Genomic DNA, 26962 nt, shown 5'->3' with positions numbered 1-26962 from the left:
GGGAGGCCACTCAAATCGTGGACGGCAGCCCTGGCTCCCTCAGCTCCCCAGAGGACCGTGGGCAGCACCCTCTGCCCTGCCCTCAGTTTTCCCATGTGTACAATAAGGTGCTAAACTTGCTGTCGGCTCTGGGGCTGGGGCAGTGGCAAAGTCAAACTTTCAAAACGTTCACAGCATAAACCTCATTCAAATACGCAGTGATCATGCAGTGTGTGTCTTAGAGTTATCTGAGCGCAAAGCTGCTTCAAAGGAGACTCAAATTTTACAAATCCTGAGCTCACGGTGAAGCAAAAGTAGTCAACGCCTTCCAGGGCGATAAAGTGTGGCCTTGGAGATAGAATTCGTCTGTCTGTTTGCCGCTTGTGAGTCCCCAGGCTAGCAACTAACCCCGCAGGCTGAAGTGTCTGTGAGAGCGGATGAGAAAGCACCTTCCCCTGGGCATCTGGTGGCCCTGCCTCCCCAGGACCCTGCCCGACCGCTGCCTCTCTCCCCTCCCCGTCACTCATTCTGCTCCAGCCCACACGGTCCCCCCTCGCCCCCAGTTATTCCTCCAACAAGGCAGGTCTGGCCCCAGGGCTTGAGCGGGGGCTGTGCCCGCTGCCCGCCTGCTGGACTCTTTCTCCTGATCCCCACAGGACCCTCACAGAGGAGAGGCCTTCCCTGGCCGTCCATCCCAAATGCTGCTCCCACTCCCTTTCCCCCTGCTCTTCTTCATTTTCTCTTAGCACTCTGGGCGGCCAGGACTGCCTCCTTGCTGACTTTCCAGGCCTAGACCAGTGCTTGGCTCACAGCAGGTGCTCAACAAAATTTGTGGAGTGAATGAGCATGGAATGGTCCCCAAGACTCTAAGATGCTGGGTTCCTCTGAGAAGTCAGCCAGATGGGGCGCAGGGGTCAGGCCTCCTCCCAGTCACACGGGCTCTCTCTCTTGCTGACTCTCTAGCAGGGCTGCGGCTGCCTGCCTGGCCACGGGCCCCACCACGTGCCCGCCCTGTGCGCACGCCCTTTGCAGGCCAGGGAAGCTTCTCATGCATGTGTTCCCGGAGACTTGGGTGGCTGCCTGGAGGTGGGAGGTCAGGTGTGCGCTTGGCACATGTCTACCCTTACGCAGGGTGGTGGGCCAGCCCTGCAAAGTCACAGCCCCAATGTCATGGGGTCCCCTTTACCCCCTCTTCAGCCCCCTCACCCCAGTCTGGCCTCACTGTTCCTCTGTGCTCCAGTGCACCTCCGCTCTGGCCCTTGACTCCGGCTGCGTCCCTGCTGGTGCGTGTTCCCCACCTCCTTCACCTCTTTCCAAGTCCCCTTCCTGGCAGGCGGCCAGCCTCGCGTCTCTGCCCTCCTTCTGCCCTCCTAGTGCTGTGACTCACTTCCCTTGCGCGTGATAATCTCCTCAGAGGTCAGCTCCCGGAGGGCAGAGGTTCTTGTCAGGGTTGCCCAGTCCCCACTCTTCCGGGGTGTGCGGGGTGTGCACTGAGTAGGTGCCCAATGCACGCATAAGGTGGATGTGAATAAATGCCTGTCCAGGGCCATGGCCAGCTCTTCTGGAAATGCCTGGATCTGGATCCGGGGCTCCCCAACGGGCTGAGCGGGTCTGAGGGAGGCGAGGGAGCCACCCCCACTGCCTTGCCTCGGGTGCCCTCAGTAGTTGTCTTCTGTGCTGCTGTACCAACCGTCACCGGACAGAGCAGCAGAGACCTAGTCTGTCACAGCTCTGGAGGCCAGGATTCCGAGATCAAGGTGTCGGCAAGGGCTGGCATTTTCGGGGGGCCCCGGGGGAGAATCTGTCCCAGGCCCCTCCCCCAGACTCTGGTGGTACCTGCAGCCCTTGGTGTCCTTGGCTTGCACACACGTCCCTCCTCTCTCCACCTCTGTCTGTCCGTGTCCTCAGTCTCTCTTCTTATAAGGACACCAGCCATTGGATTTAGGGCACTCTGCTCCAGTATGACCTTGTTTGTTTCAAGTTCATTTCCCAGCTCCCTGTTTCCAGAGAAGGTCTCAGTCACAGGTTCTGGGAGTCGGGACTGGAACAGTCTTCTTGTCCTCAGCTGCCGGTCAGTCCAGGGTCTGGGCCTGCAGAGCCAAGTTGGAGGGTCCAGCACTCTGCACTTTGGATATTGGTTTCATAACTTTTAATTTTGCTGCTATTGCAAATTTGCAGAAAATTTCGAGGTTAATACCAAAACTCCTGCAGACTCTGGTCAGAGTCACCAGTTGTTGCGTTTCGTCCTGTTTGCTTTGTTGTGTTGTGTCTATATCTATCCGTTATCTGTATGTGTATACTTATATTTAGATGCACTTTTATGAACCATTTAAGACTGGAAGTGTAATGTCTCTTCACTCAACACATCACCGTATATTTTCTAAAACCCAGGATTCTCTTTTATAACCCACCACGGTTATCACAATTGGGAACTTTCACATCAATACAGTACTCATATCTAACACACTGTCCGTATTAAAATGTCACCAGCTGCTCCAATGATGTCCCACTGAGGGGCCTTGGTACCGAGCAGGTTGCCATGGCAACAGATTCTGGCAGCCGGGTCAGCAGGCAACAGCTCAGAGGAGCCGGGGCTGTGCCTCCTGGGGAGCAGCCTGGGAGACGAGGGCCCAGAGGGGGCAGAAGAGGACCCCCTACCACGCTTGGAGACGGTCCTTGCCCTGGGTCAGGGTTCATGGAGCCTTGGAGACCACAAAGAGTGAAGTTCCTCAGATCACTGGTGTGGAAGGGGTTTGGGGACTTGAACATGTCTTTCTGGGGAGACACAATTCAAGCCAGTACGAGCAGAGTCTAAATTCCTGTGGGCACAGGGTTTAGATATATTAGCAAGACCTTGCTGGGCAAGGCGGTAGGTGTCTTGTCTTCTGTGATGACCATTCCACGGAGGGTGTCGATTTGCAGGCGTCCCCTGCTTTGCGAGTCTCCATTATTGCTCTGTGCACAGGATGCCTCCTCTTATTCCAGCCTCTCATGCTGCTAGGCAGACGCTGCTGGTCGTCAGCCACCTGTCAGTCCCCTTCCTTGGGGACGGAGCCTGGCTACTCTTTGGGTGTCCACTACCCACGGTGTGACTCAGGGAAGCCCATTCTATCTGGTGCTGGCACAAATCTTCATTGGGGTCCCAGTTCTTTGCTGGGGACTGGTTATGGGCATGTAACCCCTTCCTGGCCAGGGAGATGTGGGAGAGCTCCTAGAAGCCGCTGCCGTCCTCTGCTGGTATCTCTTCAGCAAAGTGGGCTGATTCCTCATGCTGCCAACTCTTGAGCTTTGTCTCTCTTTCACCTCCTGCGTTTGCTTGTCAAGACCCTTATGATTACATGGAGCCCACCCAGATAATCTCCCCACTCATAGGTCAGCCAATCACAGCCCTAATCCCATCTGCAACCTTGATCCCCCTTGTCACACAACATAATATATTCACGGGTGCTGGGGATTCGGAGGAGAACACCTTTGGGGCTGTTTGGCTGCCGCAGAAGGGTTCCTCGCTGCCCAGTGCCTGTGGCCGTGGCAGCTTAATGATGAGACTTCCGGAGTGGCTGCAGCCATACTAGTGCCCATGTGAGGAAGAATACAGTGCAAAGAGTAGCAGAACCCAGAGGATCACAGAGCAGCAGAGCAGAGAGCAGTCCAGGAGACTCTGAGTAAGGAGGCTTGCTGGGAAGTGTCCGGGAGCCATTTTTGGGGAGAGATAATATGTTGCCTTATTGCTTAAGCCCATTTGAGGCAGGATTTTCTGTTGCTGGCTGCTGAAGGCATCCACAGAGGAGAATGCTAGCCGCCTCTTAAATGCCCTTGAAACAGAATCTCTAGCTGTGTGTGTGTGTGTGTGTGTGTGTGTATGTGTGTGTGTATTCGCGCGTGTGAAAAGACTACATTTCCCAGTCTCCCTTGCAACCCAGTGTAGCCATGTGACTAAGGTCCAGCCAGTGGGGTATGAGCAAGAGTCGGTGTGCCTTTGCAGGACCTGGAAGCCACCCCAGGTCCTACCATCAGTGGAATGGGTGAGGGAACTTGGTGTGTTCACTCGGTGGAACCCTGCACAGCAATGCAAACAGAGCAATGTCACGAATGCCATTCTGAGCTATACAGTCCAGACACAAATGAACATGAATACTGAAGGGTTCCATTGATAGAGAAAAGTACTGTACGACGACAGAAGGCAGAACAATGGTTATTCTCTTGGAGGAAGGGAGCGGAGGTGGAAGGGTCTGGGGGCTTCAGGAGCTCTCGCTTGGGTGTGGTCTGTTGTGAAATCCGTCAGACTCTGTATCAGGATAGATGCTATTCAGCCCTGAAAAGTAAAGTGCAGGACCCAGGGCAGGGGGCACATCCTCCCCTTCCCCCTCTTTCTTGAGCTGCAATGCACAGACTCAGACCTGTGAGAGAGAAGTAATCTTCCATTTCAATAAGCCGTGGACCTGCTAGGTCTTTGTCACAGCTGTGAAACTACGTTGAATCTGTGACAACAGACAGACTGTCCTCACTGGGGTCAGAGACATCAAACCCAAGACAAGCATCTTCTTCAGGGTCAAAGCTTGTTCAGCATGTGTGAAGGATGATTTTCTATTTCAGACGAGAGCAGACAGCATGAACTTCACCCTGCTGGTCAGACCCACTGCACCAGGCCTCACCCACACGTCAGTCCTCACCTGCCCCATGGGACATGGGGCCATGTCTGGGGTCATGTATGGGGTGCTCCCGGCACCAGGTAGGTGGGGCCAGGGATGCTGTTCAGCCCCCACAGTGCCCAGGACTCCCCCAACCCCTGGAGAACCGTCCACATGTCCAGTGCCGAAACCAAGAAGCCCTGTTATACCTTAGTAAAATGTGCAGCAGCCTGGGGGGCCCCCATACCAGCTCCTCCAGGGCCCTTCAGCAAGCAAGTCCCAGCCGACCCCAGTCTCATCCCACAGGCACCTCGGTGGAGGGTAGGTGGGTAGCGCTCATGGGCTACCTTTCCCAGGACCCCCGGTGTGGACTCGATGCCCGCTCACTTACCCCTCCCATTTGGGAGGACTTTATTTAGTCTTAGGTGAGGGTAGGGTAAGGAAGTTTGCCCATCATATATGTCTGCTCCTTGCATCTTCACAGGGACTGGACGGCATTCTGCACTTCAGAGGTGGGGGATCAGAAGCCTGTGTCTGTCTTGCCTGGAACGTCCCTTCCACGATGTGATGGATACTTCATGGTCCAACCGCCCAGAGGGAGGAAGGGCTCTAGATCCCTCGGCTTTGCTACAGAACCACGGTGAGGCAGACAGCGACAACACCTGGGATGTGGCGTTCAGTAGAGGGCGCTGTCTGTGCTGTCTGTGCTCAGCTGTGCCCCACGTGTCGCTCACCCTCCAGCAGGCTCGCTTTCATAGCAATGGCACATGGAGACACCCGAGGGTTGGGACAGGCACAGCCACATCTTCCACCTTCTGCTTGTCAAAGCCAGTCATGGGGCAGAGAAATATAGTCTGTATCAGAGTAAGACCTCCAAAGTCATGTGGCAAAGGGTATGGGTAGAGGGCAGGTGAAGCATCGGGGCCCCTGTATAATTGATTTCCCATAGTCACAAAGTTTTGGAAAATATGGAACCATGGGGGACACGTTTAATATTATTATTATTATTCTTATTATTTTAAGTAGGCTTAAACTCATTACCCTGCGATCAGCACGGGGCCTGAACTCATGACCCTGAGATCAAGACCTGAGCTGAGACCAAGAAGAGTCAGACACACTCACCAACTGAACCACCCAGGCTCCCCTAATCATTGTAACAAAATACGACCCTACCACGCAGCGAAGGATTTAGGATTTCAGTATCACTGAGGTTTCCTTGAACAGAGCAGAGCATGTGATCTGGACTGCTGGCAAGTGCCGGTCGCTGGCCCATCTGCACCCTGGTCCCCGCCCCCCAGCCTGCCTTGCTCGGTACTATGGAGAAAACTCAACACCTTGGAGAACCCTCTGCCCTGCCCCTTTCTTCTGGCTTTAGGCAGTGCCACCTCTGTGGCTCCGGCTCTCTGGACAGGCCCGCTGAAGTCCCCGCTGCCCTCAGGCAGCCTCTGCTCCAGTCTGTGACAGTGATGGTACTGGTGGTAGTGGTGGCTCCTTGATGTGGCTCCTCTTTAAATCGTCACCCACATCCCTGCCAGGCTTCTTGGATCTATGCGAAGGGATTCTTCCCTGGAGCCTTCTAAGGAAACCAGCCCTTCCCACCCCCTGACTTTAGCCGAGTGAGACCGAGTTAACTTCTGACCCCAGAACCATAAGAGAATAAATGTGTGGTGTTTTAAGCCACTACCTTTGGAGCAATTTGTTATAGCAGCTGCAGGAGATTCATAGATGCCCCCAGGTGCCGGGTGTTATGGGGAAGGGGGCCCCAGCAGCTTGTGCTAGGTCCATTCATACCTCCCCAAAGCCAGTGTTGGGAAGTGCCACTGGGAAGCCCGTAGTCTGGGGACAGATGTTCCCACTGAGCAGGAGGAATTTCGGGAAAGGGGCCTGGAGGCTCAGCTGGAGGACAGTACCTGGCATTTGTGTCCCGATCACTCTTGAGTGGCTGTCATGACTTCATTACTTTGGCCACCCCACCTGCGCTCTTACGGCTGGATGAATTTCTTTATGTCAGCACATTGACATGTGTCTGTTACCTGAGTAAATTTGTACAAAAAAGAGTGTATCCTCTCTGTAAATGGGAAAGCAGCACAACTTGCCATAAAAAGAAAGAAGTTGTAAAAGTTATGGATGAGAGTTTGATGAAAGGAAACAGTATTTGAATGGCCCTAAAGTATTTCTCAAAAGATTACTTATTAATTTCAAGGGGAGGACATGGCACTTTACTGCGGAGAAACCTGGACGAAGCACCGGAGTCAAGGATGGAGGTCAGCGCCAGCAGCGATGAGATGTGTCCACTCCACATGCCTTTGGACGGCACCTGCTGAGGGATTCTCGCCAAAACGCACATCCCTTCACTGATCTCCAAAACGTATTAGAGAAATCCAGACACTGTAACCCAACTGGCCCAAACTTTCAAAATTGTTTAGGTCACGAAAGAGAGTGAAGAATTGTCCCAGAGGACAGGGTACCAAAGAGGCTCATAAATATGCTGCCTCACTTGGACTGACTCTGGAGCCAGGAGAAAAAAATAGTGGAAAAGGACACTGTTGGGACTATCTGTGAAAGTTGGGTAAGAATTCTTGATGAGCTGACAGTGTTGTAACAATGATACATTTTACCCAGATTTTGATAGCCGTGCTGTGGTTAGGGAAGAGAACATCCTCCTTCTTAGAAATACATGCTGAGCCTTCAGGGGTAAAGGGGAGTGATGCTTGTAACTGTCTTCAGCTGTTCAGGGAAAAAAACCTACGTACAGAGAATGATAACACGATGTGTCAATCTGTTAACAGTTGGTGGATCTGGGTGAAAAGTCCATGGTGGTTCTCAGTACACTCTTGCAACTTTTCTAGAAGGTTATTTTGAAACAACCACAGAACAAAACCAGAAACAAGGTATGTAAACACACAGCAGTAAGAACAAAGTAAGGTTCTCAACTTCCAGCCTTTATTACCTCCCACCCCCCAGACATGGGCCTGCTCTCTTTTGGTTAAGAAAGGGTTAACGGAACTGGGCAAGTCCAACCTTGGCTAGCTGCGAGCTGAGCTTCTCCTCTAGAGCTGCCCAGAAGGATCGTAATTCAGGAACTGCGGGAGTGATTTGTCACCACCTTATTTGATGGTACTGAACTCTGGGCCTGTATCCCGCTGCAGGCACCTTGAAGATACCAGTCTGTGTCCCCGCTTTGGGAAATATTCTGTAGAAGGGGGGAGCCACAGAAGGTTGCTGTGTGAGGGGAGAGCATAGTTGTGGCTGGTCTTTAGGGAGATTACTTCAGCCCGAGGAAGCTACCCGCTTCATCTATAGTCTTAGGTCCGGGCATTTCCAGTCACCACTGAATTTCGCGAATGTGGTCCTGGCTGGGGGCACCACCTGAGGCAGCCTCGTGCCCAACGCTGTGTGTTTGAGTCCGGTGCAGACTTAGGCAATGACTTTGCCTCCCTGAGTAAGTTTCCTCCCGGAGGAAAGGGTGATGAGCGATGAAGACTGGGGCGGGGCCTCGAGGCGGTGGGGGTGCAGAGCCCCCGGCTCCAACCTCCAGGCTCCCGTATAGCCCGACATGCCCTTGACAGGGGCGACCTCTGGTGGCCCCGCCGTGTCACTGCCGCGTCTCCCTGCGGAAGGGCCGCCGCGCCCCTGCGCCTCCCGCGCCCTCGGGCCCCCGCCGCGCCCTCGGGCCTCCGCCGGGTCCAGGCAGGGTCCCGCCGGGCTCTGGCCGGCACTGGGGCCCCGCAGGCGCCGCGTCCTCATTCTGAAGTGAGTAGCTGTATGGGCTGTCTTCTCGCTACAGGCCCTGTTTAGTTTGAAGTTATTGAAAACTAGGTGGTGGCAGTTTGGGGGAGCAGCGCTGGTCATCGCGCCTCTCCTTCGTTTCTCTCCTCCCTCCTCGGCCCCCCGCCCTCTCCTGTGTTCGGAATCCGAGTGAGTGTCCTGTGGACCCTGTCTTGTGTCTCACTTCCTGTTTGGCCGCCCGCTGGGGCGCTCGCTCTTTCCTCACATAAAGACCACCCTAAAATCCCAGGATAGGAAAGGAGTCCGCCACCTGCCCCCCACGATCCCCACCAGCACCGCCGGCTCGTGGGCGCACAGGCGCCCTTTCCCTTCACGAGTCCCCCAGCGGGTCCTCCTCTGCTTCCCCGCGAATGCGCTCCTGGGGGCCCCCCCACTTCCCCGCACTGTGAGTGCCCGACCTCGGACAGCCCTCCCGCCGCCCAGGTCCCGGAGAGTCCCCTGAGGGAAGCCGCTGGCTGTCACCAACATGCAACTGCATGACTGGATCCCAAATTGTTCTCCAAAGTTAGGCCAAATCACTCAGAGAGGTCATTCCCTCCAACATCTTACTGGTCAGTCTTAAGTTTTGCCAATTGAATGGATGTAAAATGTGATCTTATTAGTTCTCCCTTCATTTTCCCGATTATTTGTGACACCGAGTGTCATCTGTTCATGTTTTCTGTGAAACGTCTCTTCATGTCATCTTCCTATTTACTCTTGGTTTACTATCTTTCTTATTGACGTTCGAATCCTGAAGCCATTCAGAGTTGATATGTGTGTGTGGTGTGAGGCGGGCGTGGCAGGAAGGACAGTAGCCTCAGCGCCGTCCACATCCTCATCCCGGGAAGCTGGAAACACAGTGTCTTTTGTAGCAAAAGGGAGCGTCCTGATGGGATTAAGGCTACAGACCTGGAGGTGGGCACCTGTGCTGGGTTATCCAGGTGGGCTTGATTTGTCGCCTGGTCCTTAGCAACCGAGGCTCTTTCTCGGCTGAGACCGGGGACATGAGAAGGAGCAGGGGAGAGGCAGGCCTCGCTGCTGGCCAGACGGGGAGGAAGGGCCCCGGCCAGCGCTGCGGGGCCTCTGGAGGCCAGGACTGCCCTCTGCTGACAAGTGGGGACCTCAGGCCCACAGCCACGGGAGCAGGGAACGGACCCTCCCTGGCAGGCTCCAGCCCTGCTGACGTCTTGGTCTGAGCCCTGTGGGGCCCGCCGTGGACCCTCCAGAACTGTCAGGTAATGAATTTCTATTGTTGAAGCCTCTACGTTTGCTGGGGTTGCTTACGTAGCACTAGAAACAGAGTCCAATAGGATCCAATTTTCGTTTCTGCCCTATGCTTAGCCCAGGTCCCGACCCCACATGGCCAGACACCCTCCTCTCCCCCGCCTGCTGTCCCCTCCACCGGCCACCAAGTTCCACCCACCTCAGCCCATTCTGGTCCCCCTTTGCTCTTTGTTCTAAACATCATGCATACCCAGAGGTTACCACCCTGGCTTCAGCTCTTTGGCTGTGAACTTTCTTGCTTTTCCACAGGAAGCTGGGCAGAGAAACGGACTGTCCGGCCCTTCCTTGAGAGCTGGTGGAGTCCCGGCCTCTTCAGCACCGTCTCCTGAGTCGTGTGTGTGCCTGGCTCTGGAGACCCTGCTCCTCCTGTGAGCCCAACGGAACGCCTGGCCTTCACCGTATGGACTTGACTTCATGTGAAGCAGGTTTAATGAGCTGTCTCTAGGTGGGAAGTGGACTTCAAAAATAATTTTGATCACTTCTCAGCCTTTTGGCTAAGATCAGTTGTAGCATCTGTTCTTATCTGTTTAACATGTGATACTTCCTCTATCCGAGGACAATATATTAAATGGATTTTGGGAGCAGGGAGATGGAACAGGAGCTTGCTCCGTCCACTCTGCACGTTGACCTGATATTGCAGAACCTCTGGGGGATGTGGGCGGGGGGCAGGTGGCAGTGTGGGAGGTCTTGATCAGGGGCAGGAGTCCTGGCTTTAGCCCTCCTGGTGTGAGCGCCGAGGGACTCCCCTCCATGTGGGGCTGCACGTGTCCACCATCCTGGGCCAGCAGACCCGTGTGCCTGTGGCCATCAGGATCAGCCTCACCACACTCCATCCACCACAAGAAAGTCCCGGCCTACCCCCCCACCCCTCATACCTCTGTCTCTTCTCTGTGTCATATGCGTCCCCCTCTCCAAAAAAAGAAAAATAATTTTTGGGGCGCCTGGGTGGCTTAGTCGGTTAAACGTCCGACTTTCGCTCAGGTCATGATCTCGCGGTTCGTGGGTTCGAGCCCCGCGTCGGGCTCTGTGCTGACTGCCAGCTCAGAGCCTGGAGCCTGTTTCAGTCTGTGACTCCCTCTCTCTCTGACCCTCCCCTGCTCACGCTGTCTCTCTCTCTCTCTCCTAGAAATAAATAAAAATATTAAAAAAAAAAAAAAAGGAAAAATAATTTTTAATATTTAAAGAAAATTTTAATGTTTATTTTTGAGAGACAGAGAGAGTGCAAGTGGGGGAGGAAATGAGAAGCAGGGAGACGCAGAATCTGAAGCAGGCACCAGGCTCTGGACCATCAGCACAGATTCCAATGTGGGGCTCAAACTCACGAACCGCGAGATCATGACCCCAGCCAAGGTCATACGCTTAACTAACTGAGCCACCCAGGTGTCCCAAAATAATTTTTATTGTTGAAGTGTAGTTGACATATAATGTTATATCTGTTTCTGGTGTCGACCATAGGGGTTAGGTAATCTCATACGTTACCCAGTGTCACTGTCACCAAATGTTACTACAGTATCACTATATTCTACCCCCTAACCCCCGTACTTTTCTGTGACCGATTGAGTTTATACCTGGAGGTTTGTGTCAATAATTCCCTTCACCTCGTCTGCCCCTCCCCAACCCCCATTAAAGCAGCCTCGTTTCTGAACAAGCATCTTGCCTACAGAACTTTGCAGTGATGGTGGGTCCCTCCAACTGCAACAACATGGACTTGATCTCTTTGTGGAAGGTGCCTGTGGGTCTTGGTCAGATTGAACTCCAGAGGGAAAAAAAAAATCACTGAGTGCAAGGTGAGATTTTAGGACACTTCAGGCCAATGAAGGGGATTTTCCAAGGGCCTCCCAGATTGAACCAGATGCCCTTAGAAGCGTTTTGGGGGGGGGGCATTATTTAAGAGGCCACTTCAGGTGACGGTGAGGCAAAGCATTAGGGAGGCAGCATGGAGAACTGGAAAGGACTTTGCAACCTGATGGTTTGCACAGGGAGGGTTCACTTGGGTCCTTTAGATGACCAACCTCTGCTGGGGGGAACAGAACAGAACAGGACCGGGGGGGGGGGAGCAGGGCGGGGCAAAGGAGGGAACGCTGGAATTGTGTCTTATCCAATGAGCAGGAAACAGCCAGCAAAGAAAGGGAAAGCCATGCTGGGCAGGAGTGAGGCAGGGCAGTTGCTTGGATGGCCTGGAAAGATGTCTCCAAAGCTGGAGTCTGGGGAGTGTGCTGGGGTCGCGGGAACACTTCCATGATCACAACAAGCCATTTTGTGCTGATGGATAAGAAAGCCTATTTGAAACAACAGCTGTAGCTGAAGTTAGTTCTAGAAGTGTTGGGACTCAAAGAATGTGTATCAGTTAGGGTGCTTCTGGCTGTAAGGGACAGGAGACCCAGCTACAACTCAAAGCTAAGAGAATTGACTGTCAAGTGACAGGAAGCCCAGACACACAGGAGACTCCAGGCTTGCCAAGTTCAGAGGCTCGGCACCACCGCCAAGGCCTGTCTTGCAGCTTGCTGTCCTCAGACGAACAGGCCTCACGGTCACAGGATGAGTGCCTGTGCTCCTGACATCACGGATAGTCCCAACCGCAGCCGAGAAGAAGAGATAGGACCTTTTCCTTATGTGTCCTTTTAAGAGAGAGGAAACCATTCCCAGAAGCCCCTTTCAGGTTTCCCCCTCAGGTCTCAGTCCTAAACCAGTTATGGGAAGGTACAGCCACCAGCACTGGCTCCTTGAACTGAGCACAAATGGAGCTTCTTACTAAGAACAAATGTGGGATGGGGTCAGGTACTAGTCCTGGTTCAGCCAGGAAAAGACAGAGAGCGCTAAGGTCCAGAGGTAAGTGGCCCCTTCCAGAACCTCGTGGGAGAGCCCCACCCCCCGGAGGAGGGGCAGAGCTGCTGGGAATGGAATGTGGACCCTGAGAATGCGGGTGGGCGATTCTCCCGTTGCTGGGTGACCACGGCCACAGACACACTTGGGTGTTGGGGGAGCGAGGCTGTAGGACTGGGGAGGCCCCGGCACATGGGGGATCACCGGCAAAGTCTGCTCCACAGCTCGGAGGCGGGAGGCAGGCCCCACTGGGGACAGGACAGTGATGCCCGGGGCGTGCAGGGAGCAGGGTCCAGTAGCGGAGGGACCGAGGCCCCCACATACCTGGGTGATGAGGAGCTGAGATTTGAAGACCAGGAAGAGGAGACCCTCCCAGAGGAGGTGACTGGGGAAGAGCTGCCTGGCCCCAGGGCCCCGGAGGAGGCCCTCGCGCAGCTGGAGAGGGTTCCGGAGAAAGATGCCGAGGAGGACATCCCCGAGATGAGGTGGGCTTGCAGCGGGGGCAGGGACAGTGGGGGGAGCGCAGCGGCCCCACCTTGGCCCCATGTGCCCCTGCCGCGGCCCGGGCGTGGCCTGGGGGGCAGACAGCAAACACAGCCCTGTCCAGGTGGTGGGTGGGTTAGCGTCCGAAACCTAAAAAAAAGTTGAGAAGTCAGGAGTGGAGGCTCAGTCAGAGAGAGAAAGAAACGGGGAGCGTCTCCCCGCTCGGAAGCTGAAACCATTCCAAGTGCCCCAAGTTCCCGGAAGCACTTGGGGCGCCCAGGAGCACCGGCTCCGGGACAGCGGTGATCGGCGGCCTGAGCATCTGCGGGGACCTGGCGGGTCGTGGCGCCCTGGAAGGAGCAGGGGCTCCGCTCGCCTGCGGGACCCCGCGCTGGGCGCCCCCGGCCGCAGCCGGTTCCGGCGGGGGGGGCCGGGGGCCAGCTCCGTGGACCCGCGTGCTCCCCCCGCGCGCCCCGCAGGGCCCCCCCCCCCCCCCCGCTCCCACGGAGCTCGTGTGTAAACACACACCCCGGCCGTGGCGCAGGCCGGCGGGAGGGGCCTCAGGGAGGGCTTCCGCCCGGGCGGGCGTCTGCGCACCGGACCTCCAATCCCTCCCAGGCCCCGGGTTTCCGGAGGCCTGGCACACAGTGGGCACTTAATGCACGCTCGTGAGGTTTAATGAGCCGGAAACAGGTCTCTTGCATTTCACAGAGGGCGGCTTGGCGGTGACCCGATGGGGTCACACGTCTGGCCGGTTGGGAGTTAAGACTTCCACCCAGGGGTCTGCGACGCCAGACCCGCCCCCAGGGAGGCCCCTTCTGAGGGTGAGGAGCCTCACTGGGCGGGACCCCCTACCCGCTTACCACTCCCCTCTCCCAAAGACGGCTGTCCATCACCCAGAGGCTCCCCAGGGCCTCCTCAGCCAGAAGGAGGAAGAGGAGGAGGAGGGTCTTTGAGCTGGCAAAGCCCAAGACCGACTGGCAAGTCTTGAAAGACAGGTGAGGTGTGTGGGAAGCCTCACTGGAGGCAGGGGGCGGGGGCCCACAAGGAGGGCACCCTGCCCCACGTGAATCCCCGGGCTAGCCCCGGCCCCACTGCTCTCTGTGACTCACATGATGACCTGGGGGCAGATACAGAGGGAGGCGAGAAGTCAGGGTTCCGGAGACTGGGGTGGCCTCTGGGAACCGGCCCAAGGACAGTGAGGCCTTTGAGCGAATGGAGCCACAGAGCAAAGGCAGGGGCTTGGGCCCTCTCATCACAGGATGGGGTGCTGCTGTAAGGGCTATGCCTGGGTGACCCCGTGCCAGAGGAACTTGCAGTTCTGTGTCTACTGGTGAGTCCCAGGGAGCCCCTCCATCTCCCGCCACAGGGGGATCTGTCCTCCTCTCCAGGGGCAAGGATTGGGGGAAAAGGCCCTCTGATGGGAGGGTTTCCTTACCCCAAGGGCCTTCCCCAACTCAACTCTGGTGTTCTGGACGCCAGTCCACCCAGCCAAGGAGTGGGTCTGCTCCTGTGATAGGCCCCTGGGCTCTGCCCTTAGCTGCACCTTTTGGTTTTCCACCTCCCCTTTCTCTGAACATCAGCCCAGCTCAGAATAAACTACATTTCCCACGTGCTTCTCTGACCTGCCCCTCTCCACATCCTCTCAACTTGTCTTCCCTTCCTCCCTCCTCCAACCACCCTGCCTGTGCCTCACTGTCTCTGTACTGTGCCCTGGCTTCCTTCATCCTGAGCCACGCCTCGGTGTATTCCAGGCCTTCTGTGTACTGGACGGAGAGGTTTCTTGAAGATACCACCCTCACAATCACAGTACCAGGTAGGCTGAGCCCAACCACCACCTCCACTTTTCCATCAGGGGTCACCTAGCTCAGGGGTTGGCCAGAGGTGGCTCTTGTCCCAGCTTTGGTGCTTGACCACCCTGTGTGACATGCTGTCCCTGGCCTTCTGGGGCTGGGTCACCCCCATTCCACTCCAACCCATGCCTAGCTCCAACTAAGGAGACCTTGGGGCTTCCCTAGCCCTAACCTTAGGCTAGAATTCCCTACTGCTCCTTCCCATCCCCCAACCCTCTTCCCCCAGGTGTCTCATCTCTGGCCTCAGTTCGCTGAGGAGCCAGAGCCTCAGGAGGCTGGTCCTGGGGTGAGGGGTATGGAGCAGACTCTCCAGGGGGAATCCCGATTTGCACTACAGCCAAAATGGGGGATAATATTAAATTTACTAAAAGACTCTTTGCCTTCTCTTCTGCAATGTTTTCCATACTTTTTGAGAGAAGTGGATCCCTTCAAATAAAACATTTCAAGAAATCTCTTCCTGGAGAGAAGTAATACAGCAGGTTCTTTCTTGGGGGTTTAGAATCTTTCTCACAGTGAACATGAAGCCCCTGTAAACCCTAGGCCTGTACTAACTGCAGGCCAAAATCCACTTTCCCAGCCAGTGGGTTGTTGGAGCCACACTGAGCTCTGTTGAGGAACTGATGATGGGCCTGAGCTCCCATTCCAGCCCTGTTGCTCCCATCCTGTGCGTCCTGAGTAAGGGGCTTCAGGCCCCTGAGACCATTGTCCCCAGGATGGGGGCAGCAAAAGTCACTCCTCTGCAAGATAACTGGTGCTCAGCTCTCTAGGCACTCAGTGCCTCATCTTGTGCCGTTTGCTGTAGCCAGTGGAACGCTAGATTCAGCAAGAAGGAAACCCCTGAGAGTGGGCAGGTTTTTAAGTTGGGTCTGTTTCCTATTTTGCATAGCGGTGACCCGCCGAGTAGAGGAACTAGCTCGACCTAAAAGGTTCTACTCGGAGTATTTCAACAACAACAGGTAAGGAAAGGAAGGCTAGGTGGGCACCCTGAAGGCAGAGTGTGGCAAAAAACCTCCCCCTTCCCTTGACAGGGTGTAGCATGGGGAGAGTCTAGGTCCTAGGAGTAGATGACCTGACTTCAAACAGGGCAGAGCTATCCCCAGCTGCAGGCCCATGGGCCCAAGTCTTGACTCCTGAGACACAGTTTTCCACCTGTGGGATGGGTGGAGGAGGAGATCATCCACAAAAGGTACTTAGCATAGTGCCTGACCTAGCAAGTGCTCAGTAAATGTTACTTATCACCATTACGGATTTTTTTTGGCCCCAAAAAGCTAGCAATCCTAAGGCATTACTTTACATACAACTTTTAACACAATTCCTTCTTATCACTTAAAACTTTCATGTTTGTTAAAAGTGATCTTTAGAGTTATTTAGATATAGATTTTAATTACCTATTTTTATGCACATAAAAGGGAAAATAAAAATCAAAATAAATTAGCTGAAATGTGTCTGAATGTTTTGAATCACTATTTGACTCAGAGATGTTGACAAGTTCCACACGCTGTCTTTACGCCTGTCTTTGTGACAGTAACTTTTCATTTTAATGCTGCATCATAGTGTAATCTGAAGATAACGCAAACTACAATTAGACTTAATACCTGTAAATCCAAGAATGCACATAACTCAGCTGAGGCCATTTCAGTGCCAATAACTGTGTCAGAGCACATGCAGGCAGGGGAGCTTCTGACGTTTCGCTGACGGCATTTATAAGCTGCATTCCAACCTCGGAGATGAGAAAAGATGAAGAGTCTGTCTTAGAGAGATGAAACATGGCTTTATTTCAGGGGCACAGGCAGAGCTGACATGAGTTAAGGAGGTGCAGGCCTCCAAGTGCACTTTCCCCGGCTTCCTGTGGCGAGTGTGGGACACACACTTTTATCCCTCTCTCCTGACCCCGCTGACGGGGGTGTGGGGAAGAGGCCCTGGGAGGTGCTGTCACCTGGAGGGGGACAGGGAAGTGCGGTATGGGAAGACAGCCATTGCACGTGGAGCTGGGGTGACCTTGGGAGAGGGTAGCTCTATCCTTGAGAACACTGAGGAACCTTCTTTTGGGGATTGTTTAATGAATCCCTTCCTGGAGGTGTTTTCAGAGCCCTCTGCTGCCCCAGGAGGCTGCCCCTTATCCCCTGAATCAGAGATGGGTTGAGAAGAGATGACGACACACAGAAGCACACAGACATGCCCCTGGTCGGGCTGGTGTCTCAAATGTGGATGTCCCTTAGGACCACCTCCATCTGGCCCATTCCTCGCCCGACCCTGGAATACCAGGCTTCTAACCGCCTGAGGGAACTGGCTACTCCGAGGATCCGGAACAACATTTGGAGCATAAACATGTCTGAGGTAGGTGCCTTGGTCTCCTCTGGAGCGCCCCCTTCAACCGTGGGCTGGGGGCCGGAGGTCTGCAGCAGAAAGGATGGACAGATTCCAGAGTGGCCTGTACGTCAACGCTCAGCTGAACACACAGGACTCACCAGTGTCTGCTCAGGACAGAGCTTTGTTCTGCCTGAAGCCTGCTCAGGGACAACCCTCCCCACTCACGTTGGCTCAGGGTGGAGCCCAGGCCTTCCGCTCAAATGTGGGCATCAGCATGCCCATTTCAGAGGGCCTGGTCTTCTGCCCGCTCAGAAGGCTGCCGCTGGCAAGGCCAGACTGACCTCCATTCCCACGCTTCTGATTCTCTGCAGTGCCGGGAATGAGCTTGCAGCCGCCCTCGCTGCTCAGCTAATGTATCTGATTCTTGAGCATGTTAGCAGTTCATGCCTTCTTAGTGCTGAGTCATATTTCGTCCCACGGATGGACCACAACTTCTATATTCACTCGCCCACTGAAGGACGTCTGAGTTGCTTCCCGGTTTGGGCTATCACAAATAAAGCTGCCTTGAAGCTGGTATCTCACGGTGGTTTTAATGTGCATTAAAGAGTATGTTGATGGATTTTTTCACGTGGTTATTTTCTTTCTTTTTTTTTTTTTTTAATGTTTTTTATTTATTTCTAGGAGAGAGACAGAGAGACAGCGTGAGCAGGGGAGGGTCAGAGAGAGAGGGAGACACAGACTGAAACAGGCTCCAGGCTCTGAGCTGGCAGTCAGCACAGAGCCCGACGCGGGGCCCGAACCCAGGAACCGCGAGATCATGACCTAAGCGAAAGTCGGACGCTTAACCCACTAAGCCACCCAGGCGCCCCCACATGGTTATTTTCTAGCCCCCCCCCAAATGTTTAAAAATAAATCCAGACGTCATACCGTTTCTCTTACAAACACTTCAGCATGTACTTCTAACTGACAACCATAATAACCATGATCACACTAAAAAATTAACAATAATACCTTAATATCAGAATTCTCAGTCTGTGTTCACTTTTCCAGTGGTCCCCAAAAAGGCCTTTTATGGTCAATTTGGTTGAACCAGGATCCAAAGGAGGGCAAAGGACTGTGCTTTCAACCGGTCCCACCCACTTCTTACCTGGAGATGCACCTGCTGTTTTCTGGGCTCCTGCCCTGCCCCTCCTCCCTTCTGTGCACCTGACCCTGGCACGGCCCAGTCCCTGGGAGAGTCCACATCCCCAGGCCGAGGAGTGAGGCCTCCGCAAGGCTTGGTGCCCCCTGCCTGCCTCCCTCGCGCGCCTGCCTTGTTGGGCGACGTTGCAGGTCCGTCAACAGCCTTTACCTTATGTCCTCCAGCCTTTACCCACTTAGGCCCTGCTGCTAGGGACTCGTCTGCCATCTACACGCAGCCCCTTCGTACTCGAGAACCCTCCTCTCCTCCTCCACCCCTCCTGTTCCTGCCCACCGTCAGCCAGCTTCCCAGCCCCCAGCACAGTCTCTGGCTGGACAGGTGGTTCTCCTGCCAGACTCTGGGCAGCCTGAGAACAGGGAGCGCATCTCTCTCGCTTCTCACGGCAGTATCCGGAGCTTGTCCTACTGTAGGCGAGGCGCAGAATGGGAATCAGTGTTCGTCAAAGGCGTGGGTAGGTGAATCTTTACCTGTTGCCCACCTCTCCAGGCAGGCCTGGCGTTGGGCTCATGTCCAGCTCAGCAGTCAGGCCTGAGCCGTGTCAGTCATGGGGGAAGAAGGAGGAGGGGGAGGCAGGGAGTGGGAAGGAGAGAGGAAATGGAGGGTTGGATGGAATGTAACATTGTAAACACCAAGATGTCTTTGATAGGAGTAGTATCTGTGATTTTTAAGGCAGACAATTTTAAGGGGAAAGGGACTCAAGTTTTAGAGGTCATCTCAGCCAACCCCTGCTTCCAAGCAGGTTCCTGCTAAAATTGTACTGTGCAGAGGGCTTTCGTGTGACGTGTGACATTGCAAATACACTGGCACCAATCACAAGCGTTCCTGGACCTACTCCGACATTTTGACAGGCTTATTTAGCCCTACTCCTCCTCTGTAAGGGATAAGACATTTCGACAATGACCCTTGCTTCCTCCTCCCTCTCCAGAGGCAGCGGAAGTGGCCTGTTCATCTTCTCCTTTGGTCACGTTCAGACGTGAACGTTATTTTTCCCACCCTTTGATTCATTTGCAGGCAGACTGTTTGCACATGTGCAGGAGCCGGCTGGGGGACTAGTCCAGGAGAGAAGGGGGGCAGGACATATACTAAAGAGAGGGCAGCCTGGGAAGAGTATGCTTGTGTGTGCTTTTTGGGGGGCGGGGGCAGACAATGATTAGCCATCAGCTGACGGAGCTCCGTCTAGGTGCTGCGTTTGTGTAGGCTGATGTACAGTATCAAAGCAGACAATTGTGGCTGTGTTTGGACTCTCTGGAAAACACTAAGAAGTTATCTATGGAGCAAGTGGGTCAAGTTTCTCAGTGAAATGTCTGCCAGGGTTTTCCTCTCCATCATCCCCGCTCTTTCTGGCTCTGCCTCATATCCATCATTTTAAACCTTATTATTATATAGACGCATAAACTATAATCATAGCCATATGCATACATGGCATCTTAACTTTCTTGCTTTCCTTTTAATATTTGTTTTCTAGATCAGTGCATGTGATTTATATAGAAACACTGTTTCACCTGGTGGAGAGTACAGCGTGACTGACTTACCTAGTCCCCTACTGATAGACAACCCGGTTGCTTCCCACTGTTTGCTATGATATTCCAGCCACGGTGAATATCACTCATTTCCTTGTGCTCTGGTGTAAGGCTTCTCTATATGGTGGTCTTCAAGTGTGCACATATTCAACTTCAGAAAGACAAATGCTCTCCAAAGTGTTTGTACTGATTTACTGTTCTACCAGCCATGCATGAACATTTTTCTCCTCCCATATTCTTGCCTGGGCGTGGTAATTTTTTCAGGCTTTTTCATTTTTGCCAAGTCTGTTGGCATGGAGTAATGTTTTGTTGTTTTAATTTATATTTCCCTGGTCAACAGAGACGATTATCCACCATTTAGGTTTCCTCTCCTGTATGATTAGCCCGGTAATATAAAACATAAAAACCCATATTGATTTTTTGGTTATCGATTTAAAGGAACTCTTTACATATGATAGCTACTAATCCTCTGCTGAACTTCCCAATCCTTTTTTTTTTTTTTTTTTTTTTTTTAGAACACTAAAGGGGTCTTTCTGACTCAGGGGCCTATGAGGAATCATGGACTGTTTTATTCTTCCCTTGTCATTGTTTCTAGGTGTCTCATGTATCCAAGGCAGCCCAGATGGCCATCCCCAGCACACGGATCCTACAGCTGGCAAAGCCTAGGGCCCCGGCCACCCTGTTGGAAGAGTGGGACCCCATGCCAAAACCCACGCCACACATGTCAGACTACAATCGCCTCCTTCACTTGGCCAGTAAGTAGTCCTACTGGGGCTCGGCTCCTTATCAGGCTCCTGTGTCCTTCCCCACTGGCTGTGGGCTGTGGAGTTGAGGGGGGCAGTCATAAGACCTGGGTCCAGGCCTGCCTCTTCTAGATTTGCACTTCCCCCTTTCCTTCATCTTCTCCCCAGACTGCACACCACTGGTCCAGACACTTGTGGACCATTCATAGTGCAGCCCGTGCAGGCTCCCCTGGGGGCTGGCAGAGGGGACCACTCCCCAGGAGCAGAACCGAGAGGGCGTGTGGCTTGACTGGGTCTCCTGGCAAGGACAAGCGGGTGCAGGAGAGCAAGGTGGGGCGCGAGGCCAGACACCAACCCAAGAGCCAAGCTGAGGTCCAAGGACAGCTTTAAAATGACATCTACCTGATTCTTCCCCTTTCCACTAAAACAAATGTGTACCTGGCTCCCCAACGACAAAAGCACCACACAGGAACTGTAGGCAACTGGATGGCGCAGAGGAGCATAACTAAGAAGGAGTCCCACAACCAAAGATAATCCAGTTTGGTGTGTTTCCTTCTGGGTGTGCACACACAGTGTACACACAGATCTGGAGTCATGTGGCCACGTGTATATGCAGACCTGCGTGCACCATTCCAGACACTCTCCCTGCCCAGCATTCCCACAGCACCCCCCACGTCCTGTGGGCTCTGCCTTCCGAGCATTCCCACGCTGCCTCCACCCCCGCAGCCCTGTGACACCCATCGTCCACCCCTGGACCAGAGCAACAGCCTCTGGCCTGACCCTGGGCGCCACCCTTTCTGTTTCAGATTCCATCCTTCTCTGCTCATGTCTCTCCCGGGGATCCTGCCTCTGTCAGTGCGCACAGGACCCTGTGACCTGTCCCCTGGCTTCCTTGACCTGACTCCTCTCTCCTTGTGTCTCCCCGCCGGCCCTTCCCACGCCTGGAAGGCCCTCCCCTGGTGCCTGCAGGGCTTGCCCCTCCGCCTCCCACAGGGCTGGTCTCCCCTCGGTTCCCCTGGTGAGGCCCCTCAGTGCCCTGTCTCGCCCCACAAGCTAGCCCACCTCTGGGCGCCTGGGAACTCCCACACTGTTCGTCTTGCTCTTTTCCACAGGGCCCGTCACCTAACACAGCTTACAGTATATTTCTGTGTCTGTTACGTGCCAGGCCCACAGTGTCAAAGCGCATAATCACCAGCGAGACTGACTGGCTATTTTGGTTCACTCTGTTCTATCATTTTCCTAGTTTCCTATTTCCCTTTTTTTTGTTATTGATTTAGAGCAGCTCTTTATATAAGATGATCACTAATCCTTTGTTGAGCACATGGCAAAATAACCTTTCCTTGATCTGTCTCTCTTAACTGTGCTTATGGGATTCTTTGTTCATTCGTTTATCCATTCCCTTAATATTCATTAAATGAACAGTTAAGTGAATGTACACGTGAGAATGTATGTGCACCACTGCATTAGGCCATCTTGTCTCTCTGTCCCTGTCACACACCGTGACACATTCCTGTCACATCTGGAATATAAACATGCATGCAATTGTGCACACACTTGTGTATCTGTGCATCCATGTTTCAGATGTACATATAAACACACGTGTGTGTGTTGTGTTTGGAAGGGTGGTATGAGGCCGTGTTGTTCACACAGCAGACTTGTACCCGCCAATGGCTGTGACGCTGTGACCAGCACTTTAAGGAGAGACACAGCACACGTGTGGCAGGTGTGGGCATAGTCCGTGGCTGCTTTGCTTCTCTGTGCGTGTCCACGGTGTGCCGTGTGGCAGAGGATGCTGTCACCACTGTCAAGATGTCCTCGGCAGAGTTGGAGAGCCCAGATGTCAAGATGGCGTGAGTGCTCCTGAATTCTCAGCGTTCAGAGAAGCCTGGGTCTGGGCATGGTCCTCCCAGCCCTAAGGAGCACTGAAGCCTTTCTCTTTGGGCAGGTCGCTTCACAGGTCATCTGCCGGGCACAGCTCTGTCCAGCCCTAGTGACCTTGCCCCGCCTAGGCCCCACGTGGACTTGTGCCTGCCTGGTGGGAGGGACCCCGTTTTCTTTTACCGGGGGTCTCTCCACTGAGCTGGGGTTGATCTGCTGAGAAAGCAAATGGCCCGTTTCCATTTGCACACAGGCCCTGGGCCACAGAGGTGTGGAAAGGAGGCTGTAGCATCCCTCCAACCCCAGAGTCTCGACGCTCACACAGACCCAGGGCTAAGGCAGTGACCACCGGTGACCGCTCTCTTCCAGTCCCCAGACAGGCCATGTGCGGCGGGGGGCGGGGGGGCGGGGGGGCGGAGGTAGGGGGAGCAGACCAGCAGGGCCTTCCGGCCTGTGCTGGGGGTGAGACGAGGGAGCCTGGCTGAGCCACAGGCCTCTGCTCTTGAGAGCCGTGAGTCCTCAACAGCAGCCACTGGCCACGTGTGGCTACTTCAATGAAATTAAAATCAGCCTATCACTTATTCTGAATGAGCTGTTTGATTTCATTAGAACTGAATCAAATAAAGCTGCAGCCCCAATCAGGCACTTTGTAGTCACACGTGGCTGGTGGAAGCCATGCGCCCAGTGCAGAAAGCTGTGTGTCTTGGGGCGCCTGGGTGGCTTAGTCGGTTAAGCGTCCGACTTTCGCTTAGGTCATGATCTCGCGGTTCGTGGGTTCGAGCCCCGCATCGGGCTCTGTGCTGACTGCCAGCTCAGAGCCTGGAGCCTGTTTCAGTCTGTGACTCCCTCTCTCTCTGACCCTCCTCTGCTCACGCGCTCTCTCTCTCTCTCTCTCCTAGAAATAAATAAAAAAAAAAAAAAAAAAAAAAAAAAAAAAGCTGTGTGTCTTGAGAAGGCCCAGCTGGAGCCCAGCGGAGCCTTAGCCAGGAGGCTGGTGCCGAGTCCTGAGGGGGCCCTTCGCCTGGAGAGCTGCCCTTGGTGCCCCCACCAGGCGTGCAGCAGCAGCCAGGGAGAGGAGGTGCCTCCCACACCCGTCTGCTTGCCCCCTCCCCACCGAGGCATCAGAGCAGGGAAGAGGAGGTGAAGGGGCCGGCCAGGCACCCTCCTCACCCTCGGCCACTAGGATCCCTCCTTTGGCTGGCTGCTCTGTGTGCCCCTGTCTGGGACCTGTGGCCATTTGAAATATTTTTTTTTTCTTTTCAATTCACCCTTTTGAAGCGAACAATTCAACATACCTAAGTAAAAAAATAAAGTAAAGCATACATACAAAACTTTTAAAAGTTTTTAGTAAATTCACAGGGTTGTGCATCCATCACCACAATCAATTTTAGGATTTTCATTTCCCTAAAGAGAAACGCCGTCCCTCTTAGAAGTCACACCCCTTCTGCCTCCTGGCCCCACCAGCCCCCCCTTCCTGTCCATGGAGGAGCCTGTTCTGGACGTTTCACGCACGTGGACTCACACCCCACATGGCGTCTCGTGTCTGGTTCCCTTCCTGAGCGTCGTGTGTTCAGGGTCTGTCCGCGGGGTGGCGAGTGGGGGCGCCTTGTCCTGCTCGCGGCCCAGTGGTGTTCTGGCAGGTGGATGGGCCACGTTGTGTGCATCTATTGTGAACTTGGGACACGTCTGAGGCCTCAGTGCCTGACTTGGCCCCTCTCTCCTGCCCTCTCCAGTGCCTAAGGCCCAGTCAGACCAGTGTGTTCCTGACCGAGATCCGCGCTGGGAGGTGCTGGATGTCACCAAGAAGGCAGTGGCCAGTCCCCGGACTGTCTCCCTGGCCAAGCCCAAAGTGCGCAAAGACCTCAACGAGGGCTACGACCCCTACCACATTTCCCCCGCGTCTCTGGTGGCTCAGGCATCCCCTCGCTTGTATGAGCTAGCCACCCCCAAGAGCATCACCAAAAAAGTGTGAGCGACCCAGGCCAGGCCTCTCAGATCTCATTCCCAGTAAACACCCAAGTGCATCCTAACCCTGTGTGTTGTTGGCTCTGAGTGTTTTGGCCTGAAGGCGGGAGGGCAGGGTGGATGGCCAAATCGAGGATGAGAAGGAAAATAATAATGTTTAGCTTACATTCAGCCTGCGATTTGTATGGCCCTGTTATTTTCCAGATCGCTCTCTCCTGCCCTCTGCAGCTTCTCGGATGCCCACTTCCCTCCCTCATTTCCTCTGAATCTCCTGGGTGTCCACATGCACCTGACCTCCATAATAAAACCAGATGATGCCTATTGCATGATTTATTGATCTTTACAGGGACCCAGTGAAGGGGAGCTGTACTTGTGTCCATTTTACAAGGGTGGACACTGAGACTCACAGAGCTTGGGAAAGACAGCCCCCATCCAAGCCTCCAGGATGGGGGCGCTGCTCTAACTCACCACACGCACTTGTTCTGACAGCTCTGGGCTCAGAAGTCCTAACACCCAGGCGTGGGCAGGGCTCGCCTTCCTCCCACCCACCCCCTGCCGCTGGCTGGGACCCCGGGGAGCCCCATCTCCCCCCTTTTCCGGCTTCCAGAGAGGGCACATCCTTGGCCCACCGCCCCTCCTCCATCCTCACGGCCAGCAGCGTGGGGTCTGCCCACCCAACTCTCTGCCTCCTGCTTGTGAGGACCTTGTAGGGACGCTGGGCTCCTCGGGAACCCAGGGTCGCCCCCGCCTCAGGGGCCTTGACAAGGTCCCCTCTGCTGTTTGAGGTGAGAGGTCCTGGGTCCCAGGGCAATGACATTGGCATCTTTGAGAGCTGTTATTCAGCTGACCACAGCGGGGGAGATATCCTTTCTCTTTCTCAAACTCTAAACAAAGTCTCATATTTTGCTGATTCTGGCCAGGCCACTTCCATACTATTTGCTGGGTCCTGATAGTGTGCTGTGGTGCCCTGATTGGGCCAGCCCTCCGCAAGGGCTCTCCTTAGAGCCTGCCAAGTATCAGGGACTGAGCTGTGAGTCTGCGGATCCAAAATTATTACCAGACCCTAAGTTATTTAAAGACATTAAATCATTCAATAACAAAGAATATTTAGTGAATACTTATAGGTGCAGAACTAGACAGATGTTCAGAAGTAAAAAGTTAAAAATAAACCCCTACCTTCATCCTCTTGAATGATACAATGATATAAATCAACAGATAACTGACATTCCAGGAGGCTGGAGCCTAGTGCAGAGCCTGTGGCGGTTGTTGCTTAAATATGTATGCATTTTAACTTGATTTAATTTAATTTAAGTAATCTCTACACCCAGTGTGGGGCTTGCACTCACAAACCCGAAATCAACAGTTGCATGCTTCTTGGACTGAGCCAGCCAGGCACCCTGCCCAAATGTTTCTTGAAGAGGGGAGGGAGATAATCAGAACACACTTGTTGAACAAATGGATGCACCCGCTGTCTTTCTACGCTGCTCTGGGGCACACGGGACTGGAAGACTTTCAGAGGAGCCATTTGTGAGGAAGAACACGAGTGAACAAGCAATACTCAAACCCCTATGATGTCACAAGGTCGTATCCTGAATCTGCCAGATTGGTCCTCTGAATAACGCCCCAAAGACATCCCGAAATCTGTGAATGTTATTTTATTTGGCAAAAGGGACTTTGTAGATGAGATGAAAGATTTTGAGATAAAGAGATTATCCTGGAACACCTGGGTGGGCACAACACTATCACATACCTTTAGAGAGGCAGAGGGAAATTTGACCTCATAGAAAGAAGGTACCTTTTCTGCCACCAAAGCAAGGCAGTCATGCTCTGGCTTTGATGGACGAATGCAGCTGTAGACGGAAACACATTCTCCCCTTAGGGCTTTGGAGGGGGACAAGCCCCTGCTGGCCCCTTGATTTCTGTCCACTGAATAATATGTGTGTGTGTTTTTTATCGACTGATGTTGTGGTAATCTGTTATAGCAGCAAGAGGAAGCTAGTACAGATGAGCGACTCTAACGATGGACTCCTAACCCGAGGCAGAGGGTGAAGACCCTTCTTGGTGGCAGTGCAGCTGGTGGCCAATCAGGCCGTTCAGGCGCACTTCCACCAGGAAAGGGAAGTCGAACTGGGATTTTCAACCTCAGGGACCTTTAAAACAAGACAAAACAAAAGCTTTAAACTAACTCAGTGTCTGAAATGATGTGTTTGATCTCTGGTCAAAGGCCATCTCATGTTTTAATGTTCTTATACAAGTTCAGAAAAAAACAAACTTCAAACTGACATATCTTTATAAGATAAAATTTAAGTGGTCTATGTTTACATTATTATCTTCTTATGAGTACTCTTGGTCTTTATTTATTGATTTGTAGAAAGTCTTTAGCTACAGAATTATGAAAATTAGCCCTTTGTATTATGAGTAGCCAGATACTTTTCTGAGTTTAAAACGTTTTTTAAAAAATTTTTATTTATTTATTTATTTTTAATTTACATCCAAGTTAGCGTATCGTACAATAATGATTGCAGGA

At 53.5% G+C, this 26962-nt stretch overlaps 1 protein-coding gene and 1 non-coding gene across 3 annotated transcripts; both read left to right on the top strand.

Moving 5' to 3' along the window:
• The first annotated feature begins 10133 nt into the window (after positions 1–10133).
• On the top strand, positions 10134–10322 carry LOC120242419. Its single transcript, XR_005531066.1, has one exon. It is a non-coding gene; the product is annotated as a U2 spliceosomal RNA (small nuclear RNA).
• A 2302-nt stretch (positions 10323–12624) lies between these two features.
• On the top strand, positions 12625–24606 carry THEG (theg spermatid protein). Of its 2 annotated transcripts, none has more exons than XM_039247978.1 (8): positions 12625–12967; positions 13847–13963; positions 14227–14298; positions 14720–14781; positions 15705–15774; positions 17038–17155; positions 20445–20604; positions 24204–24606. In XM_039247978.1, exons 1-8 carry the CDS (start codon positions 12675–12677, stop codon positions 24440–24442), a joined length of 1131 nt encoding a protein of 376 aa, XP_039103909.1. In that variant the 5' UTR covers positions 12625–12674; the 3' UTR covers positions 24443–24606. The 2 variants fall into 2 exon arrangements, with proteins under 2 accessions (XP_039103909.1, XP_039103910.1); XM_039247979.1 differs by lacking the exon at positions 24204–24606 and adding an exon at positions 20761–20846.
• Positions 24607–26962: the final 2356 nt, after the last annotated feature.

The sequence above is a fragment of the Hyaena hyaena genome, unplaced genomic scaffold, assembly GCF_003009895.1.
Source record: "Hyaena hyaena isolate Hyena2069 unplaced genomic scaffold, ASM300989v1 scaffold_302, whole genome shotgun sequence".
Classification (NCBI taxonomy): Eukaryota; Metazoa; Chordata; class Mammalia; order Carnivora; family Hyaenidae; genus Hyaena; species Hyaena hyaena.
Note: the sequence above shows the minus strand (reverse complement) of the source record. Positions and strands in the feature narration are given on the sequence as shown.

Excerpts from the sequence above, each read along its gene's own strand:
- THEG (XM_039247978.1), top strand. The coding sequence starts at position 12,675 with ATGGGGGATCACCGGCAAAGTCTGCTCCACAGCTCGGAGGCGGGAGGC. Across the intron at positions 15,775-17,037 it reads GAGTATTTCAACAACAACAG|GACCACCTCCATCTGGCCCA; the intron begins GTAAGGAAAGGA and ends GATGTCCCTTAG. Across the intron at positions 20,605-24,203 it reads TCGCCTCCTTCACTTGGCCA|TGCCTAAGGCCCAGTCAGAC; the intron begins GTAAGTAGTCCT and ends TGCCCTCTCCAG.